This window comes from Trichechus manatus, unplaced genomic scaffold (assembly GCF_000243295.1).
Source record: "Trichechus manatus latirostris isolate Lorelei unplaced genomic scaffold, TriManLat1.0 scaffold00024, whole genome shotgun sequence".
NCBI classification, from domain to species: Eukaryota; Metazoa; Chordata; class Mammalia; order Sirenia; family Trichechidae; genus Trichechus; species Trichechus manatus.
In genome coordinates, this window is record NW_004443960.1 from 17,411,710 (window position 1) to 17,434,492 (window position 22,783).

Genomic DNA, 22,783 nt, shown 5'->3' on the forward strand with positions numbered 1-22,783 from the left:
CATAGTGACCCTATAGGACAGAGTAGAACTGCCCCATAGGGTTTCCAAGGAGCGGCTGGTGGATTCAAACTGCCACCGTTTTGATTAGCAGCCATAGCTCTTAACTACTATGCCACCAGGGCTCTTTGTTAGAGCAGAGCAAATTATTTGATCTCACCTTAACGTCAGTTGAATAGTGGAGCAATAAAGATTCAGAATTGTGCTATGTCTTATGAAGATGATTCTGGTTATTAAAGATAAATCAGAAATGGGGGCAGGGAAGCCCATTACTTGCAAACCTGTTCAATTTTAAAGTTTGAGATAGGGTACATGAGCTAGGGAAAAGATAATATCCATTGCATATGAAGTGCCTTTGAGTGGCAGGTGCAACTTTAAAACACAGTGACAGTAAGGAGAAAATGTAGAGGACAAAGTAGATGTCATCCCAGAAAGATACGATGAAAGGTGCTATGTCTGTTGAAATCATTTTTGTCAATTCAGGCAGTGCATTAGTTCTTGTAGGATAGTAAGTAAAAGTCCTTTGACATAAAAAAAAAAAAAAAGAGACAGAAAAGAGTTTTTCTAGCTCCCAGAAAAGCATCCTCTGAATTAGAGAGGATTATTTCAGTTTCAAGTGAGAAGAAAATTCACACTACTTTGAGCAAAAAAAAGGATTTATCGGCTTGTGTGTCTGAAGAATCCAGGGGTCATGCAGGCAAGGGTAGATCCAGGGCCTCAAAGGTGTTACCAAGAATCATCCTCACTCTCCACCACTCAGCTCTGCTTGCCTGTGGGTTGACTTCATTCCGTGGCTTCCTCTTTCCATATGGTGGCCCACAGCAGCTCCAGACTTAACACCCAACCAACTTAGGGACCCTAGTGGAGAGGGAGTGCTTTTTCCCCAGCCAGTCATTCCAGCCTGTGTCTTAGGGCTGATTCTCATTGGACCACATTGGGTCACTTGCCCGTCCCTAGACCAATCACTGTACCACATTGGGTCACTCACCCATCCCTGGGCCAGTCACTTAGCCATGGGGTGGCATATGAGGATTGACTAGGCCTGGGTCATGTGCTCTCAAGGTGGAGTGAGTCCAGTCTTACCACAGACTTCAAGGTTTGAGAGGAAGGTTTTATTCCCCAAAGACAAATCCAGTTTGCTGACACCGGGAACAGTGGGAGTGAACATCGGGCAGGCAGAAACAACAGATGGAAATTGTGAGCAGCTCTGCTTGCTACTCTGGGTAGAAATCTTTTAGACCCAAGCAGATTTCCAAGCTGCTCATTTGGCTTGATGAGAAGCGATAAACAGAACACAAAAACAGCGAGTGGGTAGGGCGTTGGGGGAGCTCAAAGCTGCTTATTAAAGGAAAGTATGATTAATTCTTCTAAAGTCCCTTCAGCTCATCTCCACTGCTTGTCCACTGGGCCTTTCTTTGCTGCCTCCTAACATAATTACTGCCTTTTCTACGATACGATTAAATGGAAGGAAAGACAATAGAATCAGAACACAGTGCAACTGGATCTGACAGTTGTTAGTTTTTTTTTTTTTCATCTGTGTTCTTGTCCTTGGAAACAGCTCTCCTGTACTCACCAACCATAGAGCTGCCCTTGGAATTGAACACCCCAATGACTCTTGCATAACTGTTCGAAGCCATCTGAAAACCATCCTTATTGTTAATCTTCATGACCTTTGGGTAAGGGGAAGTGAGTGGCAGAAATCTGTCCCTATTTGAAGAAACTAGATAGGAGAAAAGTAGCTTTTCTTACGAAGTTGTTTTGGTGGTGAAGCAGCAATTTGGAGTTGAGGTGTATCTGCAGAGCTCAGCTTTAGGAGCATCATGATGATTTGCTCTGTTTTAGAAACGAGAGCTCCCCTCCATAGCTCATACTTTTCCATCTGCCCCTACCGCTCTGGCCACCTTCTCTGTTATTGTTATATGCCGTTGGGTTGATTCCAACTCATAGTGACCCTATAGGACAGAATAGAACTGCCCCACAGGGTTTCCTAGGCTGTAATCATTATGGGAGCAGATTGCCAGGTCTTTTCTCCCTTGGAGTAGCTGGTGAGTTTGAACCACTGACTTTTTGGTTAGCAGCCGAGCATTTAAACGTTGCCCACCTTCTTTAGGATTAGCAAGTGTCTTCAGCAAGAAATGTTACAATCTGGCTTTTAAACAGCAAGGAACCAGTGGATTAGAGCATTGTTATGCTTCAAGTTTGCCTTATATAAAATTGCTTAAAATATTTTAAAATTTATACGTTTCCATCACTGGCCAGCGAAGAATGAATCCGTACAGCTTTTAACAGCACAATAGTGGCAGCACAGTATCCAAAAGCTCAGCTGACACATAACAAAATCTTTTTGCCCAGCTCCTAAGTATAACCACATGTGTGTTCGGTGTCTTTTAGAGAAGAAGAAACTGTTGTATACACAGTCTTGAGAGTGTTTTCCTCCTTAGTCTTGTATTGATTTGTTCTCTTGGTCATCTGTTCAGAAATACATTCACTGTCTTTGGGAAATTGCAAAGATTACTGCAAATGTTGCCCTTTTTTCATTAAAAATAGCTTCTGTGGTTTTTCTGATAAAAGCAATACATATTTATTAAATAAGAAGACAAAAGCAAAAAATTAAATTTCTCCTTCTGGATTTTTCTTCTATCCATATATACATATATACATACAAAGAGCTCAGCTTGGTTGGCAATTCAAATCCACCAGCTGCTCCTTGGAAACCATGTGGGCAGTTCTACTCTGTCCTGAAGGGTTGCTATGAGTCGGAATTGACTCGATGGCAATGGGTTATATATCCATACATAGATTTTTTTTTTTTTAATTTTCAAAAATGGCATCATACTGTACATGTTATTTGTAACTTATTTTTTCAGTTCAAGGTAATTTCATTTTGATTTGACTGCAGGTGGGAATGGAAGTGGCTCCACATCTCAAAGAAAGCCTAAATAAGAACTTTTTTGACTTCCTCCTGACATTTAAACAGGTAAGAGAAAACTATAAGAACAGCTAATTGGCATAGCAGTTACATGATAGGGCATTCACAAAGCCCCATTGGTTTTCCAAGTTGAGAGTTTCCTTAAAGCTCTCTAAATGTGTAAACACCAAAAATTATACTAGTGTCTGTTGTGGACTATTAAAACGTGTTGATTGCACTGAACAGGCAGAATTAATAAGCGTGTGTTAAAACGAAACGGCTTCAGTTGATCAACCTTTCTTCTTAGCATCTGCTGGCTCCATTTTTATAAGGTTATTTCTTTCCCCAGCATACATTCCCAAAACAACTCAGCTTGGTAACATGGTAAACTTTCTGTGTGTTTTTTCTAGTTCAAAAAATGGAGAAACCAGGCTATTTCTCTCGGGGCCACCCAAATGTTTAGAAGTATGCATGGTCTGTGAATTCTGTGCTTTTTCTTTGTTTTCTAAGTGTGGATTTGATCTCCTGTAGATCCATGGGGATACGGTCCAGAACCAGCTGGTGCTCCAGGGAGTGGAACTCCCATCCTACCTGCCCTTGTATTCACCGGCCATGGACTGGATCTTCCAGTGCATTTCCTACCACGCCCCCGAGGTAACTGCCAGGTAGCTTTAGTGTGGAGGTTCATCTCCTAGGAGGAATGCTGGACTCCGCTCTCGCCAGACCGTAACAACTCCTGCACTCGTGTGCCCTTTGATGTTAACAGGGCTCTTTCATAACCAGCGGAGGCCTTGAGTCGTGCAAACGGTTAATGCGCTCGGAAGAAAGGCCTGGTGATCTACTTCACAAAAATCAGCCATTAAAAACCTGTGGATCACATTTCTACACATGGGGTCTCCATGCGTCGGACGGAGTTGACTTGGTGGCAGCTGTCAGTTCATGACAGCCACAGCAGCATAAATGCTAGCCAACCTTTGCAGAGGGTTCACTACTGTGCAGGTTCCATGCTCAGCGCTTTTCCTAAATTGTCTCATTTAACCTCCCCACAACTCTGGAAGGGGGATGTGGAGGCTCAGAGAGACCAGATACCTGTGTAAGGTCACACAGCAAGAAAGTGGTGGTGAGTGGACACAAGCTGCTGAACCTGACTCCAGGGCCAACAAGTTTTATTGCCTCTTTGCTTACCTTCATGTCTTAGGCTAGATTCTGCAGAGAAGCATAACCAGTGAAATACGTACATATACACCCAGCCTGTTGCCGTCAAGTCAATTCCGACTCATAGCGACCCTGTAAAACAGAGTAGAACTGTCATATAGGGTTTCCAAGGCTGTAAATCTTTACAGAGCAGACTGCCACATCTTTCTCCCTCGGAGTGGCTGGTGGGTTTGAACCGCTGTCCTGTTGGTTAGCAGCTGAGTGCTTAACCACTGTGCCACCAGGGCTCCATGTTGTGTGTGTGTGTGTGTCTGTGTGTGTGTGCATGTATAGAGAAATTTATCTCAAGGAAATGGCTCACGTGGTTGTAGAGGCCGGCAAGTCCCGAATCTCTGGGTCAGGCATCAGGCTGGAGGCTTCTCCTGTCTCAACGATGTTGCAGAGACTGACAAATCCAAAATTGGCAGGTCACATGGCAGGCTGCTGGCCCGCGGGGCTGTGGAAGCTATTGAGTCGGATTGGACGATAGGCTGCTGGCTCACAGGGCTGCGGAAGCTGGTGAGTCCCAGAATCAGCAGATCAAACAGCAGGCTGCTAGCTCAAGTCCCAAGAATCAGAGGTCAGATGATGATGAGCTGGAAGCAAGATCCAGAAAAAGAATGAGTTTTGCCAAAGTGTCCATGTATATTGGCTGTAGTTCACACCCTCAAGTGAACTTTTCTTGTATCAGATACTTGAGTAAGGATGTGACTTGAGTCACACCCTTTATTAAGAGTATGACTCAAGATATACCCCACACTAATTCTGCCTCATTAGGATGTAGAGGTGTAGGATTTATGCAACATAAAATGGAGGATAATTACACAGTACCACAAAATGGAAGACAGTTACATCAGATCACAAAATGGAGTACAAGTACACAATACTGGGAATCATGGCCTAGCGAGTTGACACGTAACATTAGCCATCATACTTCACATCACCCTTTTGTGTTCATAATGAAAAAAGTTGGTAGGGCAGATAGTATGTTCCCCATTTTACAGAAGCAAAGTAAAACTCAGATATTAAATTGCTTTTATGAGATTCTTCTTTTTCTGTCTAAATGAAACATTGCTAGGAATTAAAATGACTTCAAAACATGGCAGAAATTTTCTTTTTTTCTTCCCCGAAACTGAGAAGTGGTTTCAGTAGAACACCGGTTCAAAATGTAATAACTGTTATACATGAAGCTGTCCTTGTCTTCCCTTTGGTGGTCAATAATTCATTATGTGGGAAAGAGAAAAGGCGGGCCTTGATAAAAAACAAGGATACATAGGACAAAGTGAAATTCAGATACATCTGCCTTTTCCTAGAAGCTGCCAGCACGTATTGGAAGTCCTAAATAAAGAAAAAGGATATGATTCTGACTAAGCAATTCTACTTTTAAGAACTTAATTCTGTAGAAATAATCAGACAAGTGTATACCAACACTCACACACACACACACGCGCACGCGTTTATTCATGATTGTTGTTGTTTTTAGCTGCCGTCGAGTTGGCCCTTGACTCATGGTGACCCCATGACAATAGGATTGGAGTGTTATGATCCGTAGGGTTTTCACTGGCTTATGTTTTAGTAGATATTCAGGCCGTTCTTCCTAGTCTCTGTTAGTCTGGAAGCTCTGCTGAAACCTGTTGAGCTTCATAGCAGTACACAAGCCTCCACTGAGAGATGAGTGGTGGCTGTGTGTGAGGTGCATTGGCTAGGAATCGAACTTGAGTCTCCTGCATGGAAGGGGAGAATTCTGTGACTAAACCACCAATGCCCCTCTTGTTCATAGTTGTTATTGTTGGATGCCATCGACTTGGCCATTGAGTCAATTATGACTCATAAGGACCCTGTCTGACAGAGTAGAACTGCCCCATAGGGTTTTCTTGGCTGTAATCTTTACAGAAGCAAATCGCCAGGTCTTTCTCCCATAGAGCCACTTGATGGGTTCGAACTGCCAGCTTTACAGTTATCAGCTGAGTGCTTAGCCATTGATTCACCAGGGCTCCTCTGTTCATGGTACTACTACAACTACCCATTGCTGTCAGGTTGATTCCAACCCATAGGGACCCTAGAGGACAGAGTAGAACTGCCCCATAGGGTTTCCAGGGAGTGGCTGGTGGATTTGAACTGCTGACCTTTTTGCTTAACAGCCGTAGCTCTTAACCACTGTGCCACCAGGGCTCCATTTGTTCATGGTAGGCAACCTAAATTTCAGTCAGAAGGGAATTGATTAAATTATGGTATATCCATTCAGTGGGATATTATGGGGTCATTTAAAATGATGTAGACCCATCACGAAGGTCTGTATGTAGTGACATAAGGGTGTTCACAGTATATTGTTGAATGGAGTATACTGTTGAATGGAAAAAGAAGGTTACGTTTCTGTGAGTGTCATGAGCAGTATCGTGGCCTAGTGTTCATGTTGGACCCTGGAATCCGAGTGCCTGGGTCCGTATCTCAGCCCTGTCACTTAGTAGCAGTCGTTTTGATAAAATAGAGGCCAAGTAACTTGTACCTAACTATTCTGACCCTTTTTCTTCATTTGTAAGATGGGAACAATAATAATCATTCTTGTTTCCTAGTCTATTGTAAGGATCAGCCAAAATGATGCATTTAAAGTGCTTAGCACAGCACCCAGAGCATAGCACTTAAATGTTGTGTCGTGATTGTAGAAAGGATTTTTTATGTCTACATGAGAGAATTGGGAAGGAGATCTGTTAAAATGTCTGTGGAATGTGAGGTTTTGGGTCATCTTAACTTACTTTTCTCTGACTATCTGTGTTTTTGGACTTTTCAGCAAGTATAATGCATTGCTTGTATTTTTGCTTTTTCCAAATTCTAAAGTGTAATGAGAAAAGCAGGGACATCTTATATTTCAGATGGCATTTTTACTGTTAAACAAATTGATTTTAAGTCAAGCCATTGTAAATGGAAGATCGAAAATTTGCTGCCCATTCTCTATGACCTTCAGCACGTTCCCTGTGGATAGCAGCCACACGCTGTCCCAGGCTCCTGGGAGGAGGTACCGTGAACTTGACTGTGGAAAGAGAGCCACCCTGGCTGATCTGTGGAATGACTGAAACGTACAGACAAGATTGCTTTGTTTGGAAATGAGAACACATTTTATTTTTGTCCTTATTTTAGTGAAAGGCAGAATCAGATTTAAAACAAGACATCCATGTCATAAGGCATTCTTCCTTTTATTTCAGGCACCAGTAATCTCAAAGGATGGCAGAAGCTGGGAATAGAGCTTTCCTGGGGTGTAAAACTCTGGGAAATCATTACTGTACCAGAAGAAGTGATTAAAAAATTAGGTCACTTGAGTAATAATAAACTGATTATTGGGGCACTTAGTTAAAGAACTTGCAGCATCTCACAAAAAAGAGAAATTAATCATTTCCAAAATGCGAAAGAATTGATGTCAGTGTGGAAGGCAGTGGCAGAATGCACGTGTCTGCATAACACCTAAAAGCGCCTTTTTTTAATTGTGGTGAAATATATATAACACAATGTTTGCTCCTTCACCCATTTTTGCGTGTACAGCTTAGTGACGTTAATTACATTCACCATGTTGTGCAAACATCACCACTATCCGTTTCCAAATTTCCCCATCACCCTTAGTAGGAACTAAGTGCCCCTTCCTTAAGCAGTAACTCCCATTTTCTCCCTCCCATCTGCCCCTGGTAACCACTAAAAAACTTTGGTCTCTATGCATTTGGAGTACCTGGGTGATGCAAACGGTTAATATACTTGACTGCAAACCAAAAGGTTGGTGAGTCTAGTCTACCCAGAGGTACCTCGGAAAAAAGGCCTGGCGATCTACTTGTGAAAAATCAGCCATTGAAAACCCTATGGATGTAAACCTTCGTCAAAAAACACAATTTTATATATATATATATATATATTTTTTTTTTTTTTTAAAGGAAAACCTGTGGAGCACACTCTGACACACATGGGGTTTCCATGAGTCAGAGTCGACTTGATAGCAACTGGTTTTGTTTTTGGTTTTCTGTGCATTTGCCTACTCCAGATATTTCATATAAATGGGATCTTAGAATATTTGTCCTCACTTAAATGTTCTTTGGAGCCCTGGTGGCACAGTGGTTAAGAGCTATGGCTGCTAACCAGAAGATCGGCAATTCGAATCCACTAGCTACTCCTTGGAAGCCCTGTGGGGCAGTTCTGCCCTGTCCTGTAGGGTCACTATGAGTCGGAGTTGACTCAGTGGCAACGGGTTTGGTTTTTCGTTTTGTTTTTTTAAAATGCTCTTTGACAGTAGCTGGTTTGAGTCAGTTCGAGAGTGGAGCGGTGTGTGTTTGTAAGAAGTCAAGCGTCCAAAACAGTGGGATTGAAAAATTTAGCTGCAGCAATTGTAATCTGTAGGGCAGGCAAGTGAGGTAGGAGAAAGGAGAAATATCTTCAACTGAGAATAACTGATACAAAATTCCAAATTGAAATTGAAATTAAAAAATCAGGGAGTGATTATTCAAAAAGGCTTTAAAAAATTTTTTTTATTGTGGTGAAAATATACACACCAAATATTAGCCACCATAACTTCCACATTTACAATTCAGTGACATTGATTACATTTTTCATGTTGTGCCACCATTATCGTTACCCTTTTCCAAAATATTGCACTGCAATTAATGTAAACTCAGTGCCCTCCACACAGAAACTTCACCTAACCCCTTCCCTCCCACCCCGGTAACCATTAATAATCTTTGATTCCCATATATTTGCTTATTTCATGTGAGCAATATATCATACAGTATTTGTCCTTTTCCAACTGACTTATTTTGCTCAGCATAATGTTTTCAAGTTTGTGGCATGCATCAGAACTTCGTTTCTCTTTACAACTGCATTTCATTGTGTGTGTGTGTGTATGTGTATACACACCACATTTTGCTTGTCCATCTGTTGATGGACATTTTGGTTGTTTCTGCCTTTTGGCTGTTGTGAAAAGTGCTGCAACAAATATGAGTTTACAGGTTTCTGTTTGTGTTGCTGCCTTCACTTCTTCTGGGTACATACTTAAGATTGGGATTGCTGGCTCATATGGTAGCTCTATGTTCAACTTTTTGAGGAACCACCAAACTGTTTCCTTAGTCGCTGCGCCATTTTACATTCCCACCAGCAATGGATACGGGTCCTAGTTTCTCTACAACCTTGCCAACATTTGTTGTTTTCTGTTTTTGTTTTTTTAACTGTTGCCATTCTAATGGGGGTGAGGTGGTATCTCACTGTCATTTTGATTAGCTTAGTGTCGCTATAAGTCATAATCAACTTGAGAGCACACAACAACAGTGGCTAATGATGTTGAGCATCTTTTCATGTGCTTGTTGGCCGTTTGAATATCCTCTCTGGTGAACTGTTTGTTCAAGTCCTTTGCCCATTTTTTGATTGAGTTGTTTGTCTTTTTGTTAAGTTTTGAACGTTGTGTATATATTTTGGATATTAGGTCCTTATATGATATATGAAAGACATAATGCTTGGTAAAATAGAGAGTCAGCAAAAAAGAGGAAGACCCTCAGCAAGATGGATTGACACAGTGGCTGCAATGATAGGCTCAAGCATAACAACGATTGTGAGGATGGCACAGGACCAGGCAGTGTTTAGTTCTGTTTTACACAGGGTTGCTATGAGTCGGAACCGACTCGACAGCACCTAACAACAACAAAATTTTCTCCTAGTCTGTAGGTTGTCTTTCTTTTTCACTTTGTTGATAAAATCCTTTGATGTACAAGTTAAGGTCCCATCTATCTACTCTTTCTTTTGCTGTTTGAGCTTTTATCATCTCTGATAATCTATTATTGAACAACAGGCCCCACAGCCTCACAACTACATTGTCTTCTAAGAATTTTATGGTTTTAGTTTTTGCACATTTAGGACTTTGATCCATTTTGAATTGATTTTTGTGTATGGTGTGAGGCATGGATCCTGATTCAGTCTTCTGCATGTGGAAATCCAGTTTTCCCAGCACTATTTATTGGAGAGACTCTCCCTTCCCCATCAGAAAGGCTTTTTTGTTGTTTGAAAAAAGGATTCTTTTTTTTCCCTCATACAACTAAAATAATTTTAAGTAAAAAATAGATTTATGCACCCAATTGCAGGCACATTCTGCAAAGTGCTGCTGAAAAGGCCAACCATTTCATAAAACCTGCCTTTAGGCAGTGAAAACCAATCCCTTGATAAGCTTCTGATTGTTTTTACCCTGAAGCTGTTTGTTAGTTGGCTTGGTGTGGGAGGTGTAGAAGACAGAAGGCCTGGTCCCTGAATCAGTGTTGTCTGGTTATGGAGTCTCATGTGACCCCTTGCTAAGTTGTATGATATACACACCACACCTGTTGCCATCAAGTCAACATAGTGACCATATAGGACAGGGTAGAACTACCCCATAGGGTTTCCAAGGCTGTAATCTTTATGCAAGCAGACTGCCACATCTTTCTCCCTCGGACTGGCTGCCAAGTTCAAACCGCCGGCCTTTCAGTTAGCAGCTGAGCACTTAACCACTGCACCACCAGGGTGTGAATGGTGTAGGAAGGAAGAGGAAAGTGCATCAGTAGAGGCTGGGAGAGGCAGTCAAGCAACCTGAGTTCAAACTATGCCTGTGTTGCCTTGGGCCACTTGAATCCTCTGTACCTCATTTTTACCAGCTGTAAAATGGGGCCAATAATAGAGCCCTCTTCTAAGGGCTGTTATGGTGGTGGACTGTGATGGTGCTCTGCAGTGTGTGACCCAGGGCCTGGCACGTGGTAGGCATCAGGTATGGTTCAGCTTCCATAAGCCTCATTGAAGCAGAAGGGGGCTTGAGCTGAACTTGAAGGCAAGCAGAGGGCAGTAAAGGAAGGACCACCAAGGGCAGGGACCTGTACAAACAGAGGCAGGTCCAAGGCATGGTAAGGAGACCAGCATTACTGGAGGAGAGTGAGAAGTTAGGCTGGCTGGGAGCAGACCAGGTTATGCTGGGGCAGGCTGCAGAGACTGAACATATGTTGTGGTGAGCAGGGAGCTTTTGAAGGCTTTTGATCAGGGGAAGGATTTGAAAAAAGTTGGTGCTTGAAGGAGATCAAATTGGCGGAAGCATACCAGATGGATTAGAGACAGGAGAGCTGGCTGGTAGCTGTGGAAATCCAAAAGACAATGGATGAGAAGGAAATCCATAATCAGAAAAGATTATTAACAAAAATATATTCATGGGAAATAATCAGGAAAATATAAGTAGATTAAGAGGAGAAAAATAGCCACCCAAAACCTTGCCATCCATAACTGGTCCATGTTAACATTTCGGCACGTTTCCTTTCTAATCTCTCTCTCTCCGCAATTTTTTTTTTTTTTTTTGGTAGATGAGAATTTGTTTCCGTATAATTTTTATGTTTCTTTTCCCTCCCTTAACATTATAACAAATACTTCCACATGTTGTTAAGAATGTTTTGTGACCATCAACCATTATAAGAGGTGTTTAGAAGGCAGAGTGAGTTGAATATGAAAAACAAAGGAGGGAGATGAGTGAAAGATGTTCCTCAGCCTTTGAGCCTTTTAACACAGTTGCCTCTTTTTGAGCTCACTCTGTGCCAAGGGCTGTGTTAGTTGCTTTACTTGGGTTGTCTTACTTGAATCTCACGACTTCCCTAGGCTGCTGTTATTTGCTGCTGAGTCGGCTGCAGCACATGACCACCTTCCGTATAACAGAATGAAGCACGGCTCAGTCATATACCATCTTCACGGTCAGTGGCATGCTCAATTGTGTGCGTGCCCATTGGCAGCCACTGTGTATTTTGAGTACCTTCCAACCTAGGGAGCTCATCTTCCAGGTCTATATCAGACGATATTCCATTGTGAAGTAGATTGCCAGGCCTTTCTTCCTAGTCTGTCTTAGTCTGGAAGCTTTACGGAAACCTGTCCACCATGGGTGACCCTGCTGGTATTTGAAATACTGGTAGCATACTTCCAGCATCATAGCAACGCACAAGCCATCACAGTACAACAAACTGACAGGCAGGTGGTGGTCCCTAGGCTAAGCACCACTATTATCCCCATTTACAGATGAGGAACCTGGGGCTTAGAGAAGGTTACCACTTGACTTACTTCAGGTCACACAGCTAGAAGGAGTCAAAGCTGTGTAGCCATTTTGTCAGAACTCTGAAACCAGCAGATACATTCTCTCAAACGCTTCTCTAAGCTCTTTTTTTCTGGATATCTCCTGACTAACTGTTACGTTTGAGGTGGGACTCAAAGGCCTTAATCAGTTGACTCATGGGACTGTTACTCCCATGGCTTATACTATAAATTGCATTTTAAACATTTGAAAATAGGATTAAGCTAATAATGCAAATCTAAGAATTTGCTTTGGTCATTGTTAAAAAACCCATACCCATTACCATCGAGTTGATTCCGACTCATAGCGACCCTATAGGACAGAGTAGAACTGCCCCATAGAGTTTCCAAGGAGCACCTAGTGGACTCAAACTGCCAACCTTTTGGTTAGCAGCCGTAGCTCTTAACCACTATGCCACCAGGATTTCTGGTCATTGTTAAGTACCCCTTAATCATACAGTTCTGTTATTTCCGCTCTTTCCAGTTAGGAAAAAGTCCCCAATGAAAGAGTAATAATATGAAAAATTAAAATTGTCTCCTTTCCTTAATGCTAGGTCATAGAATTCCTTTTTATTCATAATGAAATTATTTCTTTGAGACTTGTGCATATTAACTCTGGATGAGGGTGAAAAGGACATTAGCTCTTAAGATTGGTGTATCATTTTGCCCACGCTTTACATTTCTCCTTCATTTAGAAAAATAAGAAGGAAAACAGTATTTGCTATATATTTCTTTTTATTCTCTCTCTTTTTTCTTCTGAAGCAATGTTTGTAGACACTGATGGGAAGGTTATTTAGAGAAGGCAGAAGTACAAATCTGGGCGCAGTCTAGACATCACATGAGTTCATCTCAGTTGAGAAAACAGGAATACATTGGCCTGGCTTCTTTTTTTTCTTTTCCTGTACTTTTTGAAGTGGCTAAATAACCCTGATCTGGAGATAACCTTATAAACCCATCAGTTAAATATGATGGTGTTTATAAAATTCCATATATGTGATGAGACGTCATAGAATTTGGTGCAAAGACTTACCAAAAAAAAAAAAAAATAGTGCATGCACAAACTGTTGAAGTCGTCTGGTTAATTGTATTTGTACCAATGTCAGTTTCTTGGTTTTGATAATTTACTGTAGTTATGTAAGATGTCACCAGTGGTGGAAGCTGGGTGTTAGGTACACGAGCCCTCTCTGTACTATTTTTAAAATTTTTTGTGAGTCTTATAATTAGTTCAAAATAAAAAGTTCCTCTAAAAATCCATTAATATAATGCATTTCACCCGTTAAGTACTGTGCTCCTTTAAAAAATCACCTATGTGAGACCAAACAGTCAATAATTACTTTAAAACAAAGACGAGAATGTAAGGGGGCAGGGAAACTAGTTTAATGGAAACGGAGCAACTGAAACAGAAATAATGAGAATGTTCACACATTGTAAAGAATGCAGACAGTGTCAGCTGAACAACTTGTGTAGAAATTGTTGAATGGGAACCTAAACTACTATGTAAATCTCCACAGAAAACACAATGAAATATTAAAAAAAAAAAATCCAATATGCTTAATACAGCTGTTAAGAGAAATAAAGTTGTGATACACGCTATGGCACGGATGAACCTTGAAAACACTAGCTGAATGAAATAAGTCAGACACAAAAGGACAAATATTGTATGATCCCACTTACATGAAATATCTGGATTAGGCAAATGCATAGAGACAAACATTTATTAGTGATTACTAGGGGCTGGGAGAGGGGAAGATGAAGAGTTACTGCTGAAAGTGTACTGAGTTTCTGCTTGGGGTAATGAAAAACTTTTGGAAATAGGTAGTGGTGATGGTAGCACATGGTGAATGTATTAATGTCACTGAATATATAACTTTTTGTTATATATATTTTACCACAATAAAAAAAATTACAGCAAATTTTTTTTTTCTATAGTACATCAATTAGGGCCAGTTTGAAGACTAATACTATGTTCATTTTATGGATTTCTCAACCATTATTGGACTGAGGTAGATTTGTGTGTGCTCATATGGAAGACAGAAGGTCAATGCTAGAATTTGGAGTTTAAAAAAATGCCAAGTTGTAGCCTAGTATGTATAAGATTATCCCATTTTTGTTTAAAAAACAAAAAAAAAAGCCTTCTGAAATAAAAAATTACATATTAAAGGGTCACAGACAAAGGTCTAGAAAAATAGACACCAAAATGTTGACAGTGGTGGTCCCTGGAAAATGGAAGTTGGAAGGGAGATCATTCACATTTTACTTGGTACATGTCAGCATTGTTTGAACTTTTTTGTCCATAAGCATTTCTTATTTTTATAATTGTAAAAACTGGCATGGTGGCATCGTCAGACCTCCTCATCTAACTCCACGAGGGGAAGGAGAGGGAATCCTGTGCATCCTGTGAGGTGGAGGTCAGATATAACCTCCTCTCTCCAACCCTTTTTTCTGATTCTGACACCAGCCATCCCTCCCACAGCACTCTCTACTTCTCTACTGGGTTCAGTAACTTGTTGCAGTGGCCACAGAACTCACAAACAATACTCAAAATTATGAGGTTTATTAGGGAAGTACCAGGTTGCTCTTGGGATCAGATCAGTAGGCTACAACTTGGGATTAGAATCAGGAAGCATGTAGGCAAAGTCTCCCTTCTTCAGTGCAGGACAGCTCTCTCAGCTCCTCCTGGCTATGTAGGCCTCCTCTCAGCCCCCTCAGGACAGGCCTCTTCTCTTGACCCTCGCCCCCTGCTCGTGCCTGGTCTGTGTCCTACTTGGGCCCTCAGCTCTCTCACTCCATGGGTTGGCACGCCCACTGTAACCACCTTGCTCTGCAGGCCAGGCAGCCCACCATGCTGTCTCACACCATCTCCTTGTTCCACTGCTGCCGTTTCTCTGCTGCTGCTTCTCGAAGTCTCATGCCATCTGCAGTGCTACAGCTCTCTCTGTCTCCTGGGTCTAGGAGGTTCTCAGCTCAGGGACCCCAGGTCCAAAGGACACATTCCACTCCTGGCTCTTCTTGCTTGGTGGTAGTGAGGTCCCCCTCTGCTCTGGGATTGGCTTTCTTTTAAGCCTAGTGGGATGACAAAACTGACCAATCGCCTTGTTAGGGTTCCAAACACCTTATTTGCATGGTATTACGTCCACAAGGGTGCCATGCACCTTATTTGTGTTATTAGCAATGCCGTCCAATCCCCTTAATGGGCCACAAGCACCTTATTTGCATAGACCCACTCAGTCATTTTGTAGGAGTCACAAGACCATGGTGAGAAAGGCCATATAAAAGCAATTCATCACACTGCAGTAATCGTTACAGAACAGTGTAATATTATATGAACAAATGAAGTGTTGGAGCAACAACAATACCAAAAGCCTAAAACAAAGATTAGCACACTAAATAAATATCTGCTTTATGAATCTTCAAGTTATGATGTACATATGAAAAGTTAATGTGCTGAGCCGTAAGTTTTTCAGTGGCTTATCTCAGCCAAAAGGCTTATTTCGATCTCTGTCTGGTTTGAGCTATTGTTCATCTTGTTCTTGCCAAATGTAATCAATCCTGTTACTTCTCAGGAGAAAAAAAATAATAACCTCTAACAGACTTGCCTGGGATATATAACATTTTGGCTTTCTGGACACTTCTGGATATTCCTGCATGAGGACAGAGCCTTTTTTTAAAATTTTTTTTAAAGTTATGTTCTTGGATGCATTATTAATGCATTCATCTTTTGTGAAAAAGAGACATTTGAAAGCATTTCCTTTGTCTTAATGGCCAGAATGTTTAGTTCATATGTTGGCATTTGCTGTAGTTCATCTTTTCAGAAGTGGTGGGCCAAGACCCGTCATTTATTACTCTGTGTGTGTGTGTGTGTGTGTGTGTGTGTGTGTGTATGCTCATCTGTGTGCACACGCATGTTTGAGAGAGAATGAGTTCCCCGAGGGCATGAGTTTTGTCTGTTTTCTTTACCACCATGTCCCCAGTGCCTAGAACCGTGTCTAGTACATTGAAGTTGCCCCATAGATAGTCATTGAATGAATGATTATTTGTGTGTGTTGGGGCTATTAGTGTGATAATTATATAGAATTCTGTTTTCCTTCCTCCACCTTTCCCAGAAACCGCTTTGGTATTGGTCTTCAAGAATGGCTTTAAGCAGCCCATGAGTGAGCTAAGGAAGTCATTTGCTACATCATCAATGTTATCATCAGCTGGGATGCTTTGGGCTGCAAGGAACAGACCCCTGACTGGGTTGGCTGTCAGAAATGATGCATTATATCCTCTCCCACAACAAGTGCAGGCTTCAGGGCCAGGCAGGTCCTGTCCATCCCCCACTAGGAGCAGGTGGCTGTAGCCATTCATGTCCAGACATGGAAGCATCCAGAGGCAGACAGACGGGGAGTCTTCACTTGCTTGAGTCCCTGTTTAAGAACAAGGAAACCTTTCCTTGAGACCCCCAGGCAACTTCCCATCCCGTCTCAACAGTGAGAAATGGATCATGTGCTTCAACCCACCACTGGCAAGGGAAATGAAACCACTCTCCAGCCTGATTTTCATGGTCTGAGAGAGAAACCTGAATAAGATCAGGGTTCTTGGGGTGAGGGTGATGACAGTACCGTCCACCATCAGTTGTTGGCCTAGTTATTGAGGCAACTCCTTAGGATACAGATTGGGCACAGCTGGAGAGGATGGACTTGCCCTAAAGTCTTATTTTATTTCTATCTTTGGGGTCAGACCTAGATACAAATCTTGGTTCCAGCATTTACTAGGAGGTAGCTTAACCTGTCTGAGCTTTAGCTTTCACGTCTGTAAAATGGGGATAATGTTAACATGGGCCTCCCAAGTTTGTCGTGAGGACTGAGAAAAAAGGTATCAAAAGCACTCAGTCTAGTGCATGGCGAGTGCTCATGTGGAGGCTGCTATTCTTAGCTCTTTTTTTCCGATGACCTTGTCTGTACCGCTCCACACCTCCGCACACCACTGCCCTAAGGGAGACTTCTTCCATTGATTTTTTTTTTAAAATAGGAGCTCTTTTAAAGCTATATAATTGTCTTATGAAAACTCTAATGCCAATAACAGTATTCCAGTGAGTGGAACACTTCCTTTTTGGGGGAAAAATGCTTCAAAATGTGTGGAGAGGAAGTATGGTGAAGAGCATGGCCTTTGATGCCAAACTGCCCATGTTCAGGTCTGGTCTACCCGTTCCTAGCTGTGTGACCTTGGGCCAAGCCGTCACCACCCCAGGGCTTGGTTTCTCATCTGTGAAATGGGGTAATAGAAAGCCTGCCACATGGGTGGTTGTGAGCAGGGGCGGATTAACCAGTAAGCACAGTGTGCACCAGCTTACAGTAAGCAAGGTACACACAGGCTTAATTGTGCTTACTTACTAGTTGAGTGCACATGTGAAAACCAGATAAAATTGTGTATTCCAGACTAGTAAGTAAACACAATTAAGCCCATATATACCTTGCTGATTGGGTAATCTGTCCCTGGTTGTGAGACCTGAGATCATGAATGCAAAGCTCTTCTCACGTAACAGGCCAGCACTAAGTCCTGGCTCAGTGTTTGCTGCTTGTATCATGGAGGGGGCCATGGGCACCTCAGGAAACTGGGAAGGGTGTGGGGGGATGGGGACTGAAGCGATTTTCATTCTCACTGGTCCCCTAGAGCACAGGAGGTGCCCACCTCAACATCTGATAGTAACCCTGCACCTAGGATGGCACCACATTTGTCCTCTGTGTGAGGATGTGGAAGCCCAGGCTTAGCAAAACTGGGTGACTTGCCCGAGATCTCCCCAGTGTTCGGTGAACCTGGATTTGAGCCCAAGTGTGCCTGTTCCCAGGGCCCAAGGCCTTTCCATTGTACCACATGCCACATGTGTTTATCTTTCTCCCACGCCCTCCTCCACATCCCCACCAGGCACAGAGACCTATGCAAATGGGTATGTGGCAGCATTTATTTTAGAGTATTACTTTGGGAATCTCTTAGTGAGGAAAGTTGCTTTAGATTTTCCAAACTGCTAATTTAAAAAAAAAAAAAAAGGTTTTTAATTGTACTTTAGATGAAGGTTTACAGAGCAAACTAGCTTCTCATTAAACAATTAATACACATACTGTTTTGTGACATTGGTTGCCCCCCTACAATATATCGATACTCTCCCCTTCTCGACCTTGGGTTCCCCATTTCCAGCTTTCCTGTCCCCTCCTTCTTTCTCATCCTTACCCCTGGGTAGGGCTGCCCATTTAGTCTCCTTTTGTTTTATGGGCCTGTCTAATCTTTGGCTGAAGGGTGAACCTCGGGAGTGACTTCATTACTGGCCTAAAAGGGTGTCCGGGGGCTATACTCTCAGGGTTTCTCCAGTCTCTGTCAGACCAGTAAGTCTGGCCCTTTTATTTATTTATTTTCCCCAACCTGCTAATTTTTTTTGTTTTTTTTTAATTCATTAGGCTCTGCTAACCGAGATGATGGAGAGATGTAAGAAACTAGGAAACAAGTAAGTATTTTAAAATTCATAAAGCATGAGTTTGGAAGTGGGGCTGGTTGCTCTTTTGAGCTTGGCATATTTTCATGGGCAAGAGAGCTGACAAAGGGGCAGGATAGTATGGTGGTTAAGAGTGCTGGAGACTGATTGCCTACATTGAGATCTTGGCTCCACCTTTCCTTAGCTATGTGACCTTCGGCCACTTATTTAACCTCTCTGTGTCTCAGTCTTCTCATCTGTAAAACGGGAATAAAAGTCGTTCTTTCCCCACGGGGCTGTCATAAGGGGTAGAGCCAGGATGAACTCAGTCTTCGTGTCTCCAGGGCATATGAGGTTTCCTCTCTGCTCTCCTTTCAGTGGTAGATGTGTAAGCAGTGTTGAATGGGTTTTGGTCATCAGTGTCCCTGGTGCCTGGAACAGTGCTTTTCACAGGAAATGTGAACAGATGCCTGCAGCTTGAATCAAGATTGTTACTTAATGTTTAGTTATTAGTGTACTGGGCCTGCTTTTTTCTGTTTAAATGGATTTAATTGTTTCCTTGTTTACCTGTCTGCCCATCCACCCACCCATCCATCCATCCATCCAGATAATTTAACGTGTATCGAGTTCCAGATATGTACAAAACACTGTTAGTCTCTAGAGGTTGCCCTTTTACTCCAGTTCTTTTTTTCAACTTTGTCATTAAAGGGCTGTCATTCATCCTCCCCGGCAATACGCATTCTAAATTTAAAATGACTTTCATTAACAAGAAGCTCTCTTGAGTTGGGGGGTTTGTGTCTTGCAGTGCCTTGCTGTTGAATTCCGTGATGTCAGCATTCCGGGCCGAGTTCATTGCCACAAGGTCTATGGATTTTATTGGCATGATTAAAGAGTGTGATGAGTCTGGTTTCCCCAAGGTAGGCTCTTGACTTAATGCTCAGCGGGAGAACAAATAGGCTGTGTTTATCCGATAGCTCTCAAGGGAGGGAGTCTGGTGTTGGGGGCAGCTTGGGCTAACAGGAAAATAAGTGAAGGCTCTGTTTGTGCAGAATGGGACAGAAAATGAGTTAGAGATTGGGGTTGTTAGACACCATGTAATTGGTGTGAGTCAGGCTCCCGTGAGTCCTAGATCTATCAAATTAGCTCACAGTGAACTATTTAGGAAACACTTTGGTCTCACATCTTTAAAAATGTATCTTCAGTGAATATTTACGAAAAGCTTTGCCCAGTGGAATGTTATGGGCACAGATTAGATGATCACATGGAGCTGACTGTTTAAGTTTCTCAGTCTAGCTCACGTAGGTCTGTGGTAGAACTTCAGAAAGAGGACATTGGAATATTAATCCTGAGACAAACTAAACTTTACAACCTCTTCTGTTAAGCCTCAGGTTACTATGATTTACAATCTGCAGTTACACAGTGGTTTGATATTTTTCTTAGCATCTCCTTTTTCGCTCGTTGGGGTTAAACTTGGCCTTGGCTGATCCACCTGAGAGTGATCAACTTCAGATTCTTAATGAAGCTTGGAAAGTTATCACTAAATTGAAGAATCCACAGGTGGGTGACCATTTAGACTTAAATTGATGACTGCTTTTTGTCCAAGTTATGCAGTATACTCTTCTTTTAAAAATTATCTTTTCACAAATTATAAATCTGTTTTTTAAGAGAAATCCACATCACCCCCCATCCAACCACCCAACTATTGCCCTGAGGTAATCTTTAAACCTTAAAGGAAACGATTTCTGAAGTCATCTTTAAACCAAGCAATAGTTTAGCTTAATTAATAAAGAATGTTTGCCTTGTAATATAGTTTATAAAGAAAATGTTCTACATTCTACTTTGGTGAGTAGCGTCTGGGGTCTTAAAAGCTTGTGAGTGGCCATCCAAGATACTCCACTGGTCTCACCCGATCTGGAGCACGGGAAAATGAAGAAAACCAAAGACATAAGGGAAAGATTAATCCAAATGATTAAGGGACCACAACTACCGCAGCTTCCACCAGACTGAGTCCAGCACAACTAGATGGTGCCTGGCTACCACTACCGACTGCTCTGACAGGGATCACAACAGAGCTGGAGAAAAATGTAGAACAAAATTCTAACTCACAAAAAAAGGACCAGACTTACTGGCCTGACAGAGACTGGAGAAACCCCAAGACAATGGCCCCCAGACACCGTTTTAGCTCAGTAATGAGGTCACTCCTGACGTTCACCCTTCAGCCAAAGATTAGACAGGCCCGTAATGAGACTAAAGGGGCACACCAGCCCAGGGGCAAGGACGAGAAGGCAGAAGGGGACGGGAAAGCTGGTAATGGGGAACCCAAGGTCGAGGATGGAGAGTGTTGACATGTCATGGGGTTGGCAACCAATGTCACAAAACAATATGTGTACTAATTTTTTAATGAGAAACTAGTTTGTTCTGAAGCCTTCGTTTAAAGTACAATAATAAAAAAATGAAAAAGAATGTTTGCCTTGAGCATTATGCTTTTTTAAAGAATTATCTACATGTGATCAAACTGACAACAGCAACTGGAAAGGTTAGATGAGAAGCTTAGGGGGCCAGTGAGTTTATGTTAATCGCAGTGAAATAATTTGGAAATGGATAGCCCAAATGGTTGTACAACTTGAAGAATGTAACCAGTGTCACTGAATTGTACATGTAGATGTTGTTGGATTGGTGTAAGTTTTGCTGTGTATATTTTCACAAAAAATTAAAAAAATAAATAATAAAGGAAATCTACTTTTTTAAATTTTATTATTTGTTAAGCAGTAATATAGACTGGTGGGAGCCATGGTGGCACAGTGGTTAAGCAGTCAGCTGCTAACCAAAAGGTCAGCAGTCTGAATCCACTAGCTGCCCCTTGGAAACCCTATACGGCAGTTCTACTCTGTCCTGTAGGGTAGCTGTGAGTCAGAATTGACTTGACGGCAATGGGGTTTGGTTTTTTTTAGTTTTGACTTTGTAAAGAGTATCTAAAATGCAATAGTCTATAGTACTTGGATTTGAAATGTCCGTTTTGAAAATACAGCCACTCCCCACTTATCGATACGGTTAGGTTCCAAAGACCAGGTCGTTATGCACCCCACTTATCGATACGGTTAGGTTCCAAAGACCAGGTCGTTATGCACCCCACTTATCGATACGGTTAGGTTCCAAAGACCAGGTCATTATGCAAAAATTGGCAGTATGCGAAAATGGAAGATTTTTTTGTTGTTGTTTTCAGACCATCCATTTGTCTGATTTTTTTTTTTAATTTAGAAAATATAATCATAGAAATAATGACAGCTAAGATTTACTGATGTGCTCATCACTGTGAAGAATCCAGTCATGGATTATTCCTCGGTGGGGAAGGAGGTTTAGAGGAGACAAAGCTGGATAGATCCGAGCTGTGTGACTACAAACAAGGTCCATGGCTTAACCACTTCACCTTCCTCCTGTGCTGGGTCAGAGCTTCCCTCAAGGAGCCGCCTCCAGGGCTCCACTCCCACCCTGAAGCCCTGCCTTCATGATCCTAATGCTCTCTAGCCCTGGCAAGTCATTGAGGCTCAGGGCTTCCTACAAGGGCGCTGGGAGCCTGACCAAGCACCTGGCCGCACCAAGGCAGAGGCTTCAGACCCAGTTTGGCTCACTTGGGATGCCATTAAACTCGCATGCATTTCTTCCAAACACCCTCTGCGACACCTCTTTCTTTCCTCCCTTCCCATACCACGGGAGTTTTGAGCTGCAGAGCCTCAGGCTGCGTAGGTGCTGGGAACCCAGAACAGGTGTCCATGGCCACGGAGGAGGCTGGCCCATGCAGCAGCTGGACATAGCGCCCCCTCCGGTAGGAGAGAGTAGAGGACGCAAGGCAGCATGGCCCAGCTTCCTGGAGCCTGCCCAGAGATTGAGGGAGGGGATGCTCCACAGCTTTTGCCACCATGCCCACCACCTCATTAATATGCAAAATAGTCAGAGAGTAGATTTTTTACTATTGTCGAAAATACGAAATGTCAAATAACGAGATAGTCGATAAGTGAGGAGTAGGTGTATTCCTAATTTGAAGATCAACAGGTCAAACCACCAGTAATTAGCAAAAGTGAATTCTTTGAATGGAATCAGCTGAGGCCTCTGGTGCCCCATTCTTCAGCTGTGGGAAGTGTGGGAAAGACAGACGA

The 22,783-nt window shown here is 42.3% G+C and overlaps 1 protein-coding gene across 1 annotated transcript in view; it reads left to right on the forward strand.

Moving 5' to 3' along the window:
- VPS35L (VPS35 endosomal protein sorting factor like) overlaps positions 1–22,783 on the forward strand; it is a 144,172-nt gene that overhangs the window by 58,854 nt on the left and 62,535 nt on the right. The window contains exons 13-17 of the mRNA XM_023728326.1: positions 2,897–2,974; positions 3,437–3,559; positions 18,616–18,662; positions 19,435–19,546; positions 20,070–20,186. Coding sequence (XP_023584094.1) covers positions 2,897–2,974; positions 3,437–3,559; positions 18,616–18,662; positions 19,435–19,546; positions 20,070–20,186 — 477 coding nt within the window. The remainder of the gene's footprint in view (positions 1–2,896; positions 2,975–3,436; positions 3,560–18,615; positions 18,663–19,434; positions 19,547–20,069; positions 20,187–22,783) is intronic.